The sequence below is a fragment of the Scyliorhinus torazame genome, unplaced genomic scaffold (assembly GCF_047496885.1).
Source record: "Scyliorhinus torazame isolate Kashiwa2021f unplaced genomic scaffold, sScyTor2.1 scaffold_1173, whole genome shotgun sequence".
Lineage (NCBI taxonomy): Eukaryota > Metazoa > Chordata > Chondrichthyes > Carcharhiniformes > Scyliorhinidae > Scyliorhinus > Scyliorhinus torazame.
Window position 1 is genome coordinate 31,649 of NW_027308900.1, and position 14,624 is coordinate 46,272.

The window sequence follows — 14,624 nt, forward strand, 5'->3', positions numbered from 1 at the left end:
CTGCGAGAGTCAGGATTCTGCAGCTGCGAGAGTCAGGTGTCTGTAGCTGAGAGAGTCAGGTGTCTGTAGCTGAGAGACAGGTTTCTGCAGCTGCGAGAGTCAGGTGTCTGTAGCTGCGAGAGTCAGGTTTCTGCAGCTGCGAGAGTCAGGTGTCAGTAGCTGAGAGACAGGTTTCTGTAGCTGCGAGAGTCAGGATTCTGCAGCTGCAAGAGTCAGGTTTCTGCAGATGCGAGAGTCAGGTTTCTGCAGCTGCGAGAGTCAGGTTTCTGCAGCTGCGAGAGTCAGGATTCTGCAGCTGCGAGAGTCAGGATTCTGCAGCTGAGAGAGTCAGGTGTCTGTAGCTGAGAGACAGGTTTCTGCAGCTGCGAGAGTCAGGTGTCTGTAGCTGCGAGAGTCAGGTTTCTGCAGCTGCGAGAGTCAGGTTTCTGCAGCTGCGAGAGTCAGGTGTCTGTAGCTGAGAGACAGGTTTCTGCAGCTGCGAGAGTCAGGATTCTGCAGCTGCGAGAGTCAGGTTTCTGCAGCTGCGAGAGTCAGGATTCTGCAGCTGCGAGAGTCAGGATTCTGCAGCTGCGAGAGTCAGGTGTCTGTAGCTGAGAGACAGGTTTCTGCAGCTGCAAGAGTCAGGTTTCTGCAGCTGCGAGAGTCAGGTTTCTGTAGCTGAGAGACAGGTTTCTGCAGCTGCGAGAGTCAGGATTCTGCAGCTGCGAGAGTCAGGTGTCTGTAGCTGCGAAAGTCAGGTGTCTGTAGCTGAGAGACAGGTTTCTGCAGCTGCGAGAGTCAGGATTCTGCAGCTGCGAGAGTCAGGTGTCTGTAGCTGAGAGACAGGTTTCTGCAGCTGCGAGAGTCAGGATTCTGCAGCTGCGAGAGTCAAGGTTTCTGCAGCTGCGAGAGTCAGGATTCTGCAGCTGCGAGAGTCAGGTTTCTGCAGCTGCGAGAGTCAGGATTCTGCAGCTGCGAGAGTCAGGTGTCTGTAGCTGAGAGTCAGGTGTCTGCAGCTGCGAGAGTCAGGTGTCTGTAGCTGAGAGACAGGTTTCTGCAGCTGCGAGAGTCAGGTTTCTGCAGCTGTGAGAGTCAGGTGTCTGTAGCTGAGAGTCAGGATTCTGCAGCTGCGAGAGTCAGGTGTCTGTAGCTGAGACACGTTTCTGCAGCTGCGAGAGTCAGGTGTCTGTAGCTGAGAGTCAGGTGTCTGCAGCTGCGAGAGTCAGGTTTCTGCAGCTGTGAGAGTCAGGTGTCTGTAGCTGAGAGACAGGTTTCTGCAGCTGAGAGAGTCAGGATTCTGCAGCTGCGAGAGTCAGGTTTCTGCAGCTGCGAGAGTCAGGTGTCTGTAGCTGAGAGACAGGTTTAGGCAGCTGCAAGAGTCAGGATTCTGCAGCTGCGAGAGTCAGGATTCTGCAGCTGAGACAGGTTTCTGCAGCTGCGAGAGTCAGGATTCTGCAGCTGCGAGAGTCAGGTGTCTGTAGCTGAGAGAGTCAGGTGTCTGTAGCTGAGAGAGTCAGGTGTCTGTAGCTGCGAAAGTCAGGTGTCTGTAGCTGCGAAAGTCAGGTTTCTGCAGCTGCGAGAGTCAGGTTTCTGTAGCTGCGAGAGTCAGGATTCTGCAGCTGCGAGAGTCAGGATTCTGCAGCTGCGAGAGTCAGGATTCTGCAGCTGCGAGTGTCAGGATTCTGCAGCTGCGAGAGTCAGGTGTCTGTACCTGAGAGACAGGTTTCTGCAGCTGCGAAAGTCAGGTGTCTGTTGCTGCGAGAGTCAGGATTCTGCAGCTGCGAGAGTCAGGATTCTGCAGCTGAGTCAGGATTCTGCAGCTGCGAGAGTCAGGATTCTGCAGCTGCGAGAGTCAGGATTCTGCAGCTGCGAGAGTCAGGTATCTGTAGCTGAGAGACAGGTTTCTGCAGCTGCGAGAGTCAGGTGTCTGTAGCTGCGAAAGTCAGGTGTCAGTAGCTGAGAGACAGGTTTCTGCAGCTGCGAGAGTCAGGTTTCTGCAGCTGCGAGAGTCAGGTTTCTGCAGCTGCGAGAGTCAGGATTCTGCAGCTGCGAGAGTCAGGATTCTGCAGCTGCGAGAGTCAGGTGTCTGTAGCTGAGAGACAGGTTTCTGCAGCTGAGAGAGTCAGGATTCTGCAGCTGCGAGAGTCAGGTGTCTGTAGCTGAGAGACAGGTTTCTGCAGCTGCGAGAGTCAGGATTCTGCAGCTGCGAGAGTCAAGGTTTCTGCAGCTGCGAGAGTCAGGATTCTGCAGCTGCGAGAGTCAGGTTTCTGCAGCTGCGAGAGTCAGGATTCTGCAGCTGCGAGAGTCAGGTGTCTGTAGCTGAGAGACAGGTTTCTGCAGCTGCGAGAGTCAGGTGTCAGTAGCTGAGAGACAGGTTTCTGTAGCTGCGAGAGTCAGGATTCTGCAGCTGCAAGAGTCAGGTTTCTGCAGCTGCGAGAGTCAGGTTTCTGCAGCTGCGAGAGTCAGGTTTCTGCAGCTGCGAGAGTCAGGATTCTGCAGCTGCGAGAGTCAGGATTCTGCAGCTGAGAGAGTCAGGTGTCTGTAGCTGAGAGACAGGTTTCTGCAGCTGCGAGAGTCAGGTGTCTGTAGCTGCGAGAGTCAGGTTTCTGCAGCTGCGAGAGTCAGGTTTCTGCAGCTGCGAGAGTCAGGTGTCTGTAGCTGAGAGACAGGTTTCTGCAGCTGCGAGAGTCAGGATTCTGCAGCTGCGAGAGTCAGGTTTCTGCAGCTGCGAGAGTCAGGATTCTGCAGCTGCGAGAGTCAGGATTCTGCAGCTGCGAGAGTCAGGATTCTGCAGCTGCGAGAGTCAGGTGTCTGTAGCTGAGAGACAGGTTTCTGCAGCTGCAAGAGTCAGGTTTCTGCAGCTGCGAGAGTCAGGTTTCTGTAGCTGAGAGACAGGTTTCTGCAGCTGCGAGAGTCAGGATTCTGCAGCTGCGAGAGTCAGGTGTCTGTAGCTGCGAAAGTCAGGTGTCTGTAGCTGAGAGACAGGTTTCTGCAGCTGCGAGAGTCAGGATTCTGCAGCTGCGAGAGTCAGGATTCTGCAGCTGCGAGAGTCAGGTGTCTGTAGCTGAGAGACAGGTTTCTGCAGCTGCGAGAGTCAGGATTCTGCAGCTGCGAGAGTCAAGGTTTCTGCAGCTGCGAGAGTCAGGATTCTGCAGCTGCGAGAGTCAGGTTTCTGCAGCTGCGAGAGTCAGGTTTCTGCAGCTGCGAGAGTCAGGATTCTGCAGCTGCGAGAGTCAGGTGTCTGTAGCTGAGAGACAGGTTTCTGCAGCTGCGAGAGTCAGGTGTCAGTAGCTGAGAGACAGGTTTCTGTAGCTGAGAGACAGGATTCTGCAGCTGCGAGAGTCAGGTTTCTGCAGCTGTGAGAGTCAGGTGTCTGTAGCTGAGAGTCAGGATTCTGCAGCTGCGAGAGTCAGGTGTCTGTAGCTGAGAGACACGTTTCTGCAGCTGCGAGAGTCAGGTGTCTGTAGCTGAGAGTCAGGTGTCTGCAGCTGCGAGAGTCAGGTGTCTGTAGCTGAGAGACAGGTTTCTGCAGCTGCGAGAGTCAGGTTTCTGCAGCTGTGAGAGTCAGGTGTCTGTAGCTGAGAGACAGGTTTCTGCAGCTGAGAGAGTCAGGATTCTGCAGCTGCGAGTCAGGTTTCTGCAGCTGCGAGAGTCAGGTGTCTGTAGCTGAGAGACAGGTTTATGCAGCTGCAAGAGTCAGGATTCTGCAGCTGCGAGAGTCAGGATTCTGCAGCTGCGAGAGTCAGGTGTCTGTAGCTGAGAGACAGGTTTCTGCAGCTGCGAGAGTCAGGTGTCAGTAGCTGCGAAAGTCAGGTGTCTGTAGCTGCGAAAGTCAGGTTTCTGCAGCTGCGAGAGTCAGGTTTCTGTAGCTGCGAGAGTCAGGATTCTGCAGCTGCGAGAGTCAGGATTCTGCAGCTGCGAGAGTCAGGATTCTGCAGCTGCGAGTGTCAGGATTCTGCAGCTGCGAGAGTCAGGTGTCTGTACCTGAGAGACAGGTTTCTGCAGCTGCGAAAATCAGGTGTCTGCAGCTGCGAGAGTCAGGATTCTGCAGCTGAGTCAGGATTCTGCAGCTGCGAGAGTCAGGATTCTGCAGCTGCGAGAGTCAGGATTCTGCAGCTGCGAGAGTCAGGTATCTGTAGCTGAGAGACAGGTTTCTGCAGCTGCGAGAGTCAGGTGTCAGTAGCTGAGAGACAGGTTTCTGTAGCTGCGAGAGTCAGGATTCTGCAGCTGCAAGAGTCAGGTTTCTGCAGATGCGAGAGTCAGGTTTCTGCAGCTGCGAGAGTCAGGTTTCTGCAGCTGCGAGAGTCAGGATTCTGCAGCTGCGAGAGTCAGGATTCTGCAGCTGAGAGAGTCAGGTGTCTGTAGCTGAGAGACAGGTTTCTGCAGCTGCGAGAGTCAGGTGTCTGTAGCTGCGAGAGTCAGGTTTCTGCAGCTGCGAGAGTCAGGTTTCTGCAGCTGCGAGAGTCAGGTGTCTGTAGCTGAGAGACAGGTTTCTGCAGCTGCGAGAGTCAGGATTCTGCAGCTGCGAGAGTCAGGTTTCTGCAGCTGCGAGAGTCAGGATTCTGCAGCTGCGAGAGTCAGGATTCTGCAGCTGCGAGAGTCAGGATTCTGCAGCTGCGAGAGTCAGGTGTCTGTAGCTGAGAGACAGGTTTCTGCAGCTGCAAGAGTCAGGTTTCTGCAGCTGCGAGAGTCAGGTTTCTGTAGCTGAGAGACAGGTTTCTGCAGCTGCGAGAGTCAGGATTCTGCAGCTGCGAGAGTCAGGTGTCTGTAGCTGCGAAAGTCAGGTGTCTGTAGCTGAGAGACAGGTTTCTGCAGCTGCGAGAGTCAGGATTCTGCAGCTGCGAGAGTCAGGTGTCTGTAGCTGCGAAAGTCAGGTGTCTGTAGCTGAGAGACAGGTTTCTGCAGCTGCGAGAGTCAGGATTCTGCAGCTGCGAGAGTCAGGTGTCTGTAGCTGAGAGACAGGTTTCTGCAGCTGCGAGAGTCAGGATTCTGCAGCTGCGAGAGTCAAGGTTTCTGCAGCTGCGAGAGTCAGGATTCTGCAGCTGCGAGAGTCAGGTTTCTGCAGCTGCGAGAGTCAGGATTCTGCAGCTGCGAGAGTCAGGTGTCTGTAGCTGAGAGTCAGGTGTCTGCAGCTGCGAGAGTCAGGTGTCTGTAGCTGAGAGACAGGTTTCTGCAGCTGCGAGAGTCAGGTTTCTGCAGCTGTGAGAGTCAGGTGTCTGTAGCTGAGAGTCAGGATTCTGCAGCTGCGAGAGTCAGGTGTCTGTAGCTGAGACACGTTTCTGCAGCTGCGAGAGTCAGGTGTCTGTAGCTGAGAGTCAGGTGTCTGCAGCTGCGAGAGTCAGGTGTCTGTAGCTGAGAGACAGGTTTCTGCAGCTGCGAGAGTCAGGTTTCTGCAGCTGTGAGAGTCAGGTGTCTGTAGCTGAGAGACAGGTTTCTGCAGCTGAGAGAGTCAGGATTCTGCAGCTGCGAGAGTCAGGTTTCTGCAGCTGCGAGAGTCAGGTGTCTGTAGCTGAGAGACAGGTTTAGGCAGCTGCAAGAGTCAGGATTCTGCAGCTGCGAGAGTCAGGATTCTGCAGCTGAGACAGGTTTCTGCAGCTGCGAGAGTCAGGATTCTGCAGCTGCGAGAGTCAGGTGTCTGTAGCTGAGAGAGTCAGGTGTCTGTAGCTGAGAGAGTCAGGTGTCAGTAGCTGCGAAAGTCAGGTGTCTGTAGCTGCGAAAGTCAGGTTTCTGCAGCTGCGAGAGTCAGGTTTCTGTAGCTGCGAGAGTCAGGATTCTGCAGCTGCGAGAGTCAGGATTCTGCAGCTGCGAGAGTCAGGATTCTGCAGCTGCGAGTGTCAGGATTCTGCAGCTGCGAGAGTCAGGTGTCTGTACCTGAGAGACAGGTTTCTGCAGCTGCGAAAGTCAGGTGTCTGTTGCTGCGAGAGTCAGGATTCTGCAGCTGCGAGAGTCAGGATTCTGCAGCTGAGTCAGGATTCTGCAGCTGCGAGAGTCAGGATTCTGCAGCTGCGAGAGTCAGGATTCTGCAGCTGCGAGAGTCAGGTATCTGTAGCTGAGAGACAGGTTTCTGCAGCTGCGAGAGTCAGGTGTCTGTAGCTGCGAAAGTCAGGTGTCAGTAGCTGAGAGACAGGTTTCTGCAGCTGCGAGAGTCAGGTTTCTGCAGCTGCGAGAGTCAGGTTTCTGCAGCTGCGAGAGTCAGGATTCTGCAGCTGCGAGAGTCAGGATTCTGCAGCTGCGAGAGTCAGGTGTCTGTAGCTGAGAGACAGGTTTCTGCAGCTGAGAGAGTCAGGATTCTGCAGCTGCGAGAGTCAGGTGTCTGTAGCTGAGAGACAGGTTTCTGCAGCTGCGAGAGTCAGGATTCTGCAGCTGCGAGAGTCAAGGTTTCTGCAGCTGCGAGAGTCAGGATTCTGCAGCTGCGAGAGTCAGGTTTCTGCAGCTGCGAGAGTCAGGATTCTGCAGCTGCGAGAGTCAGGTGTCTGTAGCTGAGAGACAGGTTTCTGCAGCTGCGAGAGTCAGGTGTCAGTAGCTGAGAGACAGGTTTCTGTAGCTGCGAGAGTCAGGATTCTGCAGCTGCAAGAGTCAGGTTTCTGCAGCTGCGAGAGTCAGGTTTCTGCAGCTGCGAGAGTCAGGTTTCTGCAGCTGCGAGAGTCAGGATTCTGCAGCTGCGAGAGTCAGGATTCTGCAGCTGAGAGAGTCAGGTGTCTGTAGCTGAGAGACAGGTTTCTGCAGCTGCGAGAGTCAGGTGTCTGTAGCTGCGAGAGTCAGGTTTCTGCAGCTGCGAGAGTCAGGTTTCTGCAGCTGCGAGAGTCAGGTGTCTGTAGCTGAGAGACAGGTTTCTGCAGCTGCGAGAGTCAGGATTCTGCAGCTGCGAGAGTCAGGTTTCTGCAGCTGCGAGAGTCAGGATTCTGCAGCTGCGAGAGTCAGGATTCTGCAGCTGCGAGAGTCAGGTGTCTGTAGCTGAGAGACAGGTTTCTGCAGCTGCAAGAGTCAGGTTTCTGCAGCTGCGAGAGTCAGGTTTCTGTAGCTGAGAGACAGGTTTCTGCAGCTGCGAGAGTCAGGATTCTGCAGCTGCGAGAGTCAGGTGTCTGTAGCTGCGAAAGTCAGGTGTCTGTAGCTGAGAGACAGGTTTCTGCAGCTGCGAGAGTCAGGATTCTGCAGCTGCGAGAGTCAGGATTCTGCAGCTGCGAGAGTCAGGTGTCTGTAGCTGAGAGACAGGTTTCTGCAGCTGCGAGAGTCAGGATTCTGCAGCTGCGAGAGTCAAGGTTTCTGCAGCTGCGAGAGTCAGGATTCTGCAGCTGCGAGAGTCAGGTTTCTGCAGCTGCGAGAGTCAGGTTTCTGCAGCTGCGAGAGTCAGGATTCTGCAGCTGCGAGAGTCAGGTGTCTGTAGCTGAGAGACAGGTATCTGCAGCTGCGAGAGTCAGGTGTCAGTAGCTGAGAGACAGGTTTCTGTAGCTGAGAGACAGGATTCTGCAGCTGCGAGAGTCAGGTTTCTGCAGCTGTGAGAGTCAGGTGTCTGTAGCTGAGAGTCAGGATTCTGCAGCTGCGAGAGTCAGGTGTCTGTAGCTGAGAGACACGTTTCTGCAGCTGCGAGAGTCAGGTGTCTGTAGCTGAGAGTCAGGTGTCTGCAGCTGCGAGAGTCAGGTGTCTGTAGCTGAGAGACAGGTTTCTGCAGCTGCGAGAGTCAGGTTTCTGCAGCTGTGAGAGTCAGGTGTCTGTAGCTGAGAGACAGGTTTCTGCAGCTGAGAGAGTCAGGATTCTGCAGCTGCGAGTCAGGTTTCTGCAGCTGCGAGAGTCAGGTGTCTGTAGCTGAGAGACAGGTTTATGCAGCTGCAAGAGTCAGGATTCTGCAGCTGCGAGAGTCAGGATTCTGCAGCTGAGACAGGTTTCTACAGCTGCGAGAGTCAGGATTCTGCAGCTGCGAGAGTCAGGTGTCTGTAGCTGAGAGACAGGTTTCTGCAGCTGCGAGAGTCAGGTGTCAGTAGCTGCGAAAGTCAGGTGTCTGTAGCTGCGAAAGTCAGGTTTCTGCAGCTGCGAGAGTCAGGTTTCTGTAGCTGCGAGAGTCAGGATTCTGCAGCTGCGAGAGTCAGGATTCTGCAGCTGCGAGAGTCAGGATTCTGCAGCTGCGAGTGTCAGGATTCTGCAGCTGCGAGAGTCAGGTGTCTGTACCTGAGAGACAGGTTTCTGCAGCTGCGAAAATCAGGTGTCTGCAGCTGCGAGAGTCAGGATTCTGCAGCTGAGTCAGGATTCTGCAGCTGCGAGAGTCAGGATTCTGCAGCTGCGAGAGTCAGGATTCTGCAGCTGCGAGAGTCAGGTATCTGTAGCTGAGAGACAGGTTTCTGCAGCTGCGAGAGTCAGGTGTCTGTAGCTGCGAAAGTCAGGTGTCAGTAGCTGAGAGACAGGTTTCTGCAGCTGCGAGAGTCAGGTTTCTGCAGCTGCGAGAGTCAGGTTTCTGCAGCTGCGAGAGTCAGGATTCTGCAGCTGCGAGAGACAGGATTCTGCAGCTGCGAGAGTCAGGTGTCTGTAGCTGAGAGACAGGTTTCTGCAGCTGAGAGAGTCAGGATTCTGCAGCTGCGAGAGTCAGGTGTCTGTAGCTGAGAGACAGGTTTCTGCAGCTGCGAGAGTCAGGATTCTGCAGCTGCGAGAGTCAAGGTTTCTGCAGCTGCGAGAGTCAGGATTCTGCAGCTGCGAGAGTCAGGTTTCTGCAGCTGCGAGAGTCAGGATTCTGCAGCTGCGAGAGTCAGGTGTCTGTAGCTGAGAGACAGGTTTCTGCAGCTGCGAGAGTCAGGTGTCAGTAGCTGAGAGACAGGTTTCTGTAGCTGCGAGAGTCAGGATTCTGCAGCTGCAAGAGTCAGGTTTCTGCAGCTGCGAGAGTCAGGTTTCTGCAGCTGCGAGAGTCAGGTTTCTGCAGCTGCGAGAGTCAGGTTTCTGCAGCTGCGAGAGTCAGGATTCTGCAGCTGCGAGAGTCAGGATTCTGCAGCTGAGAGAGTCAGGTGTCTGTAGCTGAGAGACAGGTTTCTGCAGCTGCGAGAGTCAGGTGTCTGTAGCTGCGAGAGTCAGGTTTCTGCAGCTGCGAGAGTCAGGTTTCTGCAGCTGCGAGAGTCAGGTTTCTGCAGCTGCGAGAGTCAGGTGTCTGTAGCTGAGAGACAGGTTTCTGCAGCTGCGAGAGTCAGGATTCTGCAGCTGCGAGAGTCAGGTTTCTGCAGCTGCGAGAGTCAGGATTCTGCAGCTGCGAGAGTCAGGATTCTGCAGCTGCGAGAGTCAGGTGTCTGTAGCTGAGAGACAGGTTTCTGCAGCTGCAAGAGTCAGGTTTCTGCAGCTGCGAGAGTCAGGTTTCTGTAGCTGAGAGACAGGTTTCTGCAGCTGCGAGAGTCAGGATTCTGCAGCTGCGAGAGTCAGGTGTCTGTAGCTGCGAAAGTCAGGTGTCTGTAGCTGAGAGACAGGTTTCTGCAGCTGCGAGAGTCAGGATTCTGCAGCTGCGAGAGTCAGGTGTCTGTAGCTGAGAGACAGGTTTCTGCAGCTGCGAGAGTCAGGATTCTGCAGCTGCGAGAGTCAAGGTTTCTGCAGCTGCGAGAGTCAGGATTCTGCAGCTGCGAGAGTCAGGTTTCTGCAGCTGCGAGAGTCAGGATTCTGCAGCTGCGAGAGTCAGGTGTCTGTAGCTGAGAGACAGGTTTCTGCAGCTGCGAGAGTCAGGTGTCAGTAGCTGAGAGACAGGTTTCTGTAGCTGAGAGACAGGATTCTGCAGCTGCGAGAGTCAGGATTCTGCAGCTGCAAGAGTCAGGTTTCTGCAGCTGCGAGAGTCAGGTTTCTGCAGCTGCGAGAGTCAGGTTTCTGCAGCTGCGAGAGTCAGGATTCTGCAGCTGCGAGAGTCAGGATTCTGCAGCTGAGAGAGTCAGGTGTCTGTAGCTGAGAGACAGGTTTCTGCAGCTGCGAGAGTCAGGTTTCTGCAGCTGCGAGAGTCAGGTTTCTGCAGCTGCGAGAGTCAGGATTCTGCAGCTGCGAGAGTCAGGATTCTGCAGCTGCGAGAGTCAGGTGTCTGTAGCTGAGAGACAGGTTTCTGCAGCTGAGAGAGTCAGGATTCTGCAGCTGCGAGAGTCAGGTGTCTGTAGCTGAGAGACAGGTTTCTGCAGCTGCGAGAGTCAGGATTCTGCAGCTGCGAGAGTCAAGGTTTCTGCAGCTGCGAGAGTCAGGATTCTGCAGCTGCGAGAGTCAGGTTTCTGCAGCTGCGAGAGTCAGGATTCTGCAGCTGCGAGAGTCAGGTGTCTGTAGCTGAGAGACAGGTTTCTGCAGCTGCGAGAGTCAGGTGTCAGTAGCTGAGAGACAGGTTTCTGTAGCTGCGAGAGTCAGGATTCTGCAGCTGCAAGAGTCAGGTTTCTGCAGCTGCGAGAGTCAGGTTTCTGCAGCTGCGAGAGTCAGGTTTCTGCAGCTGCGAGAGTCAGGTTTCTGCAGCTGCGAGAGTCAAGATTCTGCAGCTGCGAGAGTCAGGATTCTGCAGCTGAGAGAGTCAGGTGTCTGTAGCTGAGAGACAGGTTTCTGCAGCTGCGAGAGTCAGGTGTCTGTAGCTGCGAGAGTCAGGTTTCTGCAGCTGCGAGAGTCAGGTTTCTGCAGCTGCGAGAGTCAGGTGTCTGTAGCTGAGAGACAGGTTTCTGCAGCTGCGAGAGTCAGGATTCTGCAGCTGCGAGAGTCAGGTTTCTGCAGCTGCGAGAGTCAGGATTCTGCAGCTGCGAGAGTCAGGATTCTGCAGCTGCGAGAGTCAGGATTCTGCAGCTGCGAGAGTCAGGTGTCTGTAGCTGAGAGACAGGTTTCTGCAGCTGCAAGAGTCAGGTTTCTGCAGCTGCGAGAGTCAGGTTTCTGTAGCTGAGAGACAGGTTTCTGCAGCTGCGAGAGTCAGGATTCTGCAGCTGCGAGAGTCAGGTGTCTGTAGCTGCGAAAGTCAGGTGTCTGTAGCTGAGAGACAGGTTTCTGCAGCTGCGAGAGTCAGGATTCTGCAGCTGCGAGAGTCAGGTGTCTGTAGCTGAGAGACAGGTTTCTGCAGCTGCGAGAGTCAGGATTCTGCAGCTGCGAGAGTCAAGGTTTCTGCAGCTGCGAGAGTCAAGGTTTCTGCAGCTGCGAGAGTCAGGATTCTGCAGCTGCGAGAGTCAGGTTTCTGCAGCTGCGAGAGTCAGGATTCTGCAGCTGCGAGAGTCAGGTGTCTGTAGCTGAGAGACAGGTTTCTGCAGCTGCGAGAGTCAGGTGTCAGTAGCTGAGAGACAGGTTTCTGTAGCTGAGAGACAGGATTCTGCAGCTGCGAGAGTCAGGATTCTGCAGCTGCGAGAGTCAGGTTTCTGCAGCTGCGAGAGTCAGGTTTCTGCAGCTGCGAGAGTCAGGTTTCTGCAGCTGCGAGAGTCAGGATTCTGCAGCTGCGAGAGTCAGGATTCTGCAGCTGAGAGAGTCAGGTGTCTGTAGCTGAGACAGGTTTCTGCAGCTGCGAGAGTCAGGTGTCTGTAGCTGCGAGAGTCAGGTTTCTGCAGCTGCGAGAGTCAGGTTTCTGCAGCTGCGAGAGTCAGGTGTCTGTAGCTGAGAGACAGGTTTCTGCAGCTGCGAGAGTCAGGATTCTGCAGCTGCGAGAGTCAGGTTTCTGCAGCTGCGAGAGTCAGGATTCTGCAGCTGCGAGAGTCAGGATTCTGCAGCTGCGAGAGTCAGGTGTCTGTAGCTGAGAGACAGGTTTCTGCAGCTGCAAGAGTCAGGTTTCTGCAGCTGCGAGAGTCAGGTTTCTGTAGCTGAGAGACAGGTTTCTGCAGCTGCGAGAGTCAGGATTCTGCAGCTGCGAGAGTCAGGTGTCTGTAGCTGCGAAAGTCAGGTGTCTGTAGCTGAGAGTCAGGTTTCTGCAGCTGCGAGAGTCAGGATTCTGCAGCTGCGAGAGTCAGGATTCTGCAGCTGCGAGAGTCAGGTGTCTGTAGCTGAGAGACAGGTTTCTGCAGCTGCGAGAGTCAGGATTCTGCAGCTGCGAGAGTCAGGATTCTGCAGCTGCGAGAGTCAGGATTCTGCAGCTGCGAGAGTCAGGTTTCTGCAGCTGCGAGAGTCAGGATTCTGCAGCTGCGAGAGTCAGGTGTCTGTAGCTGAGAGACAGGTTTCTGCAGCTGCCAGAGTCAGGATTCTGCAGTTGCGAGAGTCTGGATTCTGCAGCTGCGAGAGTCAGGATTCTGCAGTTGCGAGAGTCTGGATTCTGCAGCTGCGAGAGTCAGGATTCTGCAGCTGCGAGAGTCAGGATTCTGCAGCTGCGAGAGTCAGGATTCTGCAGCTGCGAGAGTCAGGATTCTGCAGCTGCGAGAGTCAGGATTCTGCAGCTGCGAGAGTCAGGATTCTGCAGTTGCGAGAGTCTGGATTCTGCAGCTGCGAGAGTCAGGATTCTGCAGTTGCGAGAGTCAGGATTCTGCAGTTGCGAGAGTCAGGATTCTGCAGTTGCGAGAGTCAGGATTCTGCAGTTGCGAGAGTCAGGATTCTGCAGCTGCGAGAGTCAGGATTCTGCAGCTGCGAGAGTCAGGATTCTGCAGCTGCGAGAGTCAGGTGTCTGTAGCGGGCTGCACTTCCTGCACACGGCAGTCTTGGGCACACCTCAGTGGTTTTTTATGACACTCAGTGGCCACAATCACTGAGACTAGCTCCATCTTCCAGATTTACTCATGTATTAAATTAAAATTCTATCAGCTGCTTTGGTGGATCAGAACCCGTTTCCCCACAGCGTTGACCTGGCCCTCTGGATTCCTGGTCCAGATTACATCACTGTCATGCTCCATGTCCTTACAACCCGACCCCACGGTCTCTCCCCCACTTACCCCCATGCCCAGGAGGAAGTGCTGTTGCCCACCGGCTACCATACATCGATAGTCTAAGACATGGCTGATCTTCTGAATGACTTGCGCAGAGAGCAGAGTGGGTTTATAGTTGAATGTATCCATATCGATACCCTGCAGAGAAAGAGAGAGAGAAAACACATGAACAGCAGATTCCTCCCCCCCGCTCCGAGAGAGCGAGCAACGGACCCCGACACAGAGCTAGTTACGTCCCGAGAAATAGTCACTTTCCAAAATACTTTGGACTCTGGGATGGTTCCTACAGATTGGAGGGTGGCGAAAGTAACCCCGGTGTTCAAAAGGGGAGGTCGAGAGAAAACAGGGAACGAGAGACCAGTGAGCTTAACATCGGCCGTCAATCACAGAAATCTCCGACACGGAGGGAGGCCCTTCGGCCCTAACCTGTCCATGCCAACCAAAAAGCCCATCTGAGCCAACCCCCATTTGCCTGCATTCGGCCCATATCCCTCGCAACCTTTCCCATCCATGTATCTGTCCCAATGCCTTTTCAATGTTGTCAATGTCCCTGCCTCACCCACTCCCTCCGGCAGCTCATTCCGCACACGTCCCACCCTCTGGGGTGCTCCTCAGGTTCCCAGTAATTCTTTCCCCTCTGAACTGAACTCTAATTCTCCATTCCCCAACCCTGAGAAAAAGACTGAGTGCATCGCCCCGATCCATGCCTCTCGCGATCTTATCCACCTCTATAATATCACCCTTCAGTCTCCTACACTCCAAACCTCCCAGCCTACCCACTCTCTCCCTGTAACTCAGTCCCTTGAGTCCTGGTAACATCCTTGTAAATCTCTCCTGCACTCTCTCCAGTTTAATAACATCTTTCCTGTAGCAAGGCGACCGAAACTGACCACAATACTCCGGGTGCGGCCACACCAACGCCCTGTACAACTGCAACATAACCTCCTTCTAAACTCAATGCCCTGACTGATGAAGGCCAGCTTGCCAAAAGCCTTCTTCGCTGCCCTGTCTACCTGTGACTCCACCTTTAGAGAACCGTGCACCTGAACTCCAAAGTCCCTCTGTTCCCCGATACTGAAGAACAAAGAAATGTACAGCACAGGAACAGGCCCTTCGGCCCTCCAAGCCCGTGCCGACCATGCTGCCCGACTAAACTACAATCTTCCACACTTCCGGGGGTCCGTATCCCTCCATTCCCATCCTATTCATGTATTTGTCAAGATGCCCTTTAAATGTCCCTATCGTCCCTGCTTCCACTACCTCCTCCGGTAACGAGTTCCAGGCACCCACTACCCTCTGCGTAAAAAACTTGCCTCGTACATCTCCTCTAAACCTTGCCCCTCTCACCTTAAACCTATGCCCCCTAGTAATTGACCCCTCTACCCTGGGGAAAAGCCTCTGACTATCCACTCTGTCTATGTCCCTCATAATTTTGTAGACCTTTATCAGGTCGCCCCTCAACCTCCTTCGTTCCAGTGAGAACAAACCGAGTTTATTCAACCGCTCCTCATAGCTAATGCCCTCCATACCAGGCAACATCCTGGTAAATCTCTTCTGCACCCTCTCTAAAGCCTCCACATCCTTCTGGTAGTGTGGCGACCAGAATTGAACACTATACTCCCAAGTGTGGCCTAACTAAGGTTCTATACAGCTGCAACATGACTTGCCAATTCTTATACTCAATGCCCCGGCCAATGAAAGCAAGCATGCCGTATGCCTTCTTGACTACCTTCTCCACCTGTGTTGCCCCTTTCAGTGACCTGTGGACCTGTACTCCTAGATCTCTTTGACTTTCAATACTCGAGGGTTCTACCATTCACTGTATATTCCCTACCTGCATTA

At 54.2% G+C, this 14,624-nt stretch overlaps 1 protein-coding gene across 1 annotated transcript in view; it reads right to left on the bottom strand.

The window, feature by feature from the left end:
- LOC140407110 (cap-specific mRNA (nucleoside-2'-O-)-methyltransferase 1-like) overlaps positions 1 to 14,624 on the bottom strand; it is a gene marked incomplete at both ends in the record, with an annotated part of 50,187 nt that overhangs the window by 26,365 nt on the left and 9,198 nt on the right. The window contains one exon of the mRNA XM_072494827.1: positions 12,789 to 12,920. Within this exon, the coding sequence (XP_072350928.1) occupies positions 12,789 to 12,920 (132 nt within the window). The remainder of the gene's footprint in view (positions 1 to 12,788; positions 12,921 to 14,624) is intronic.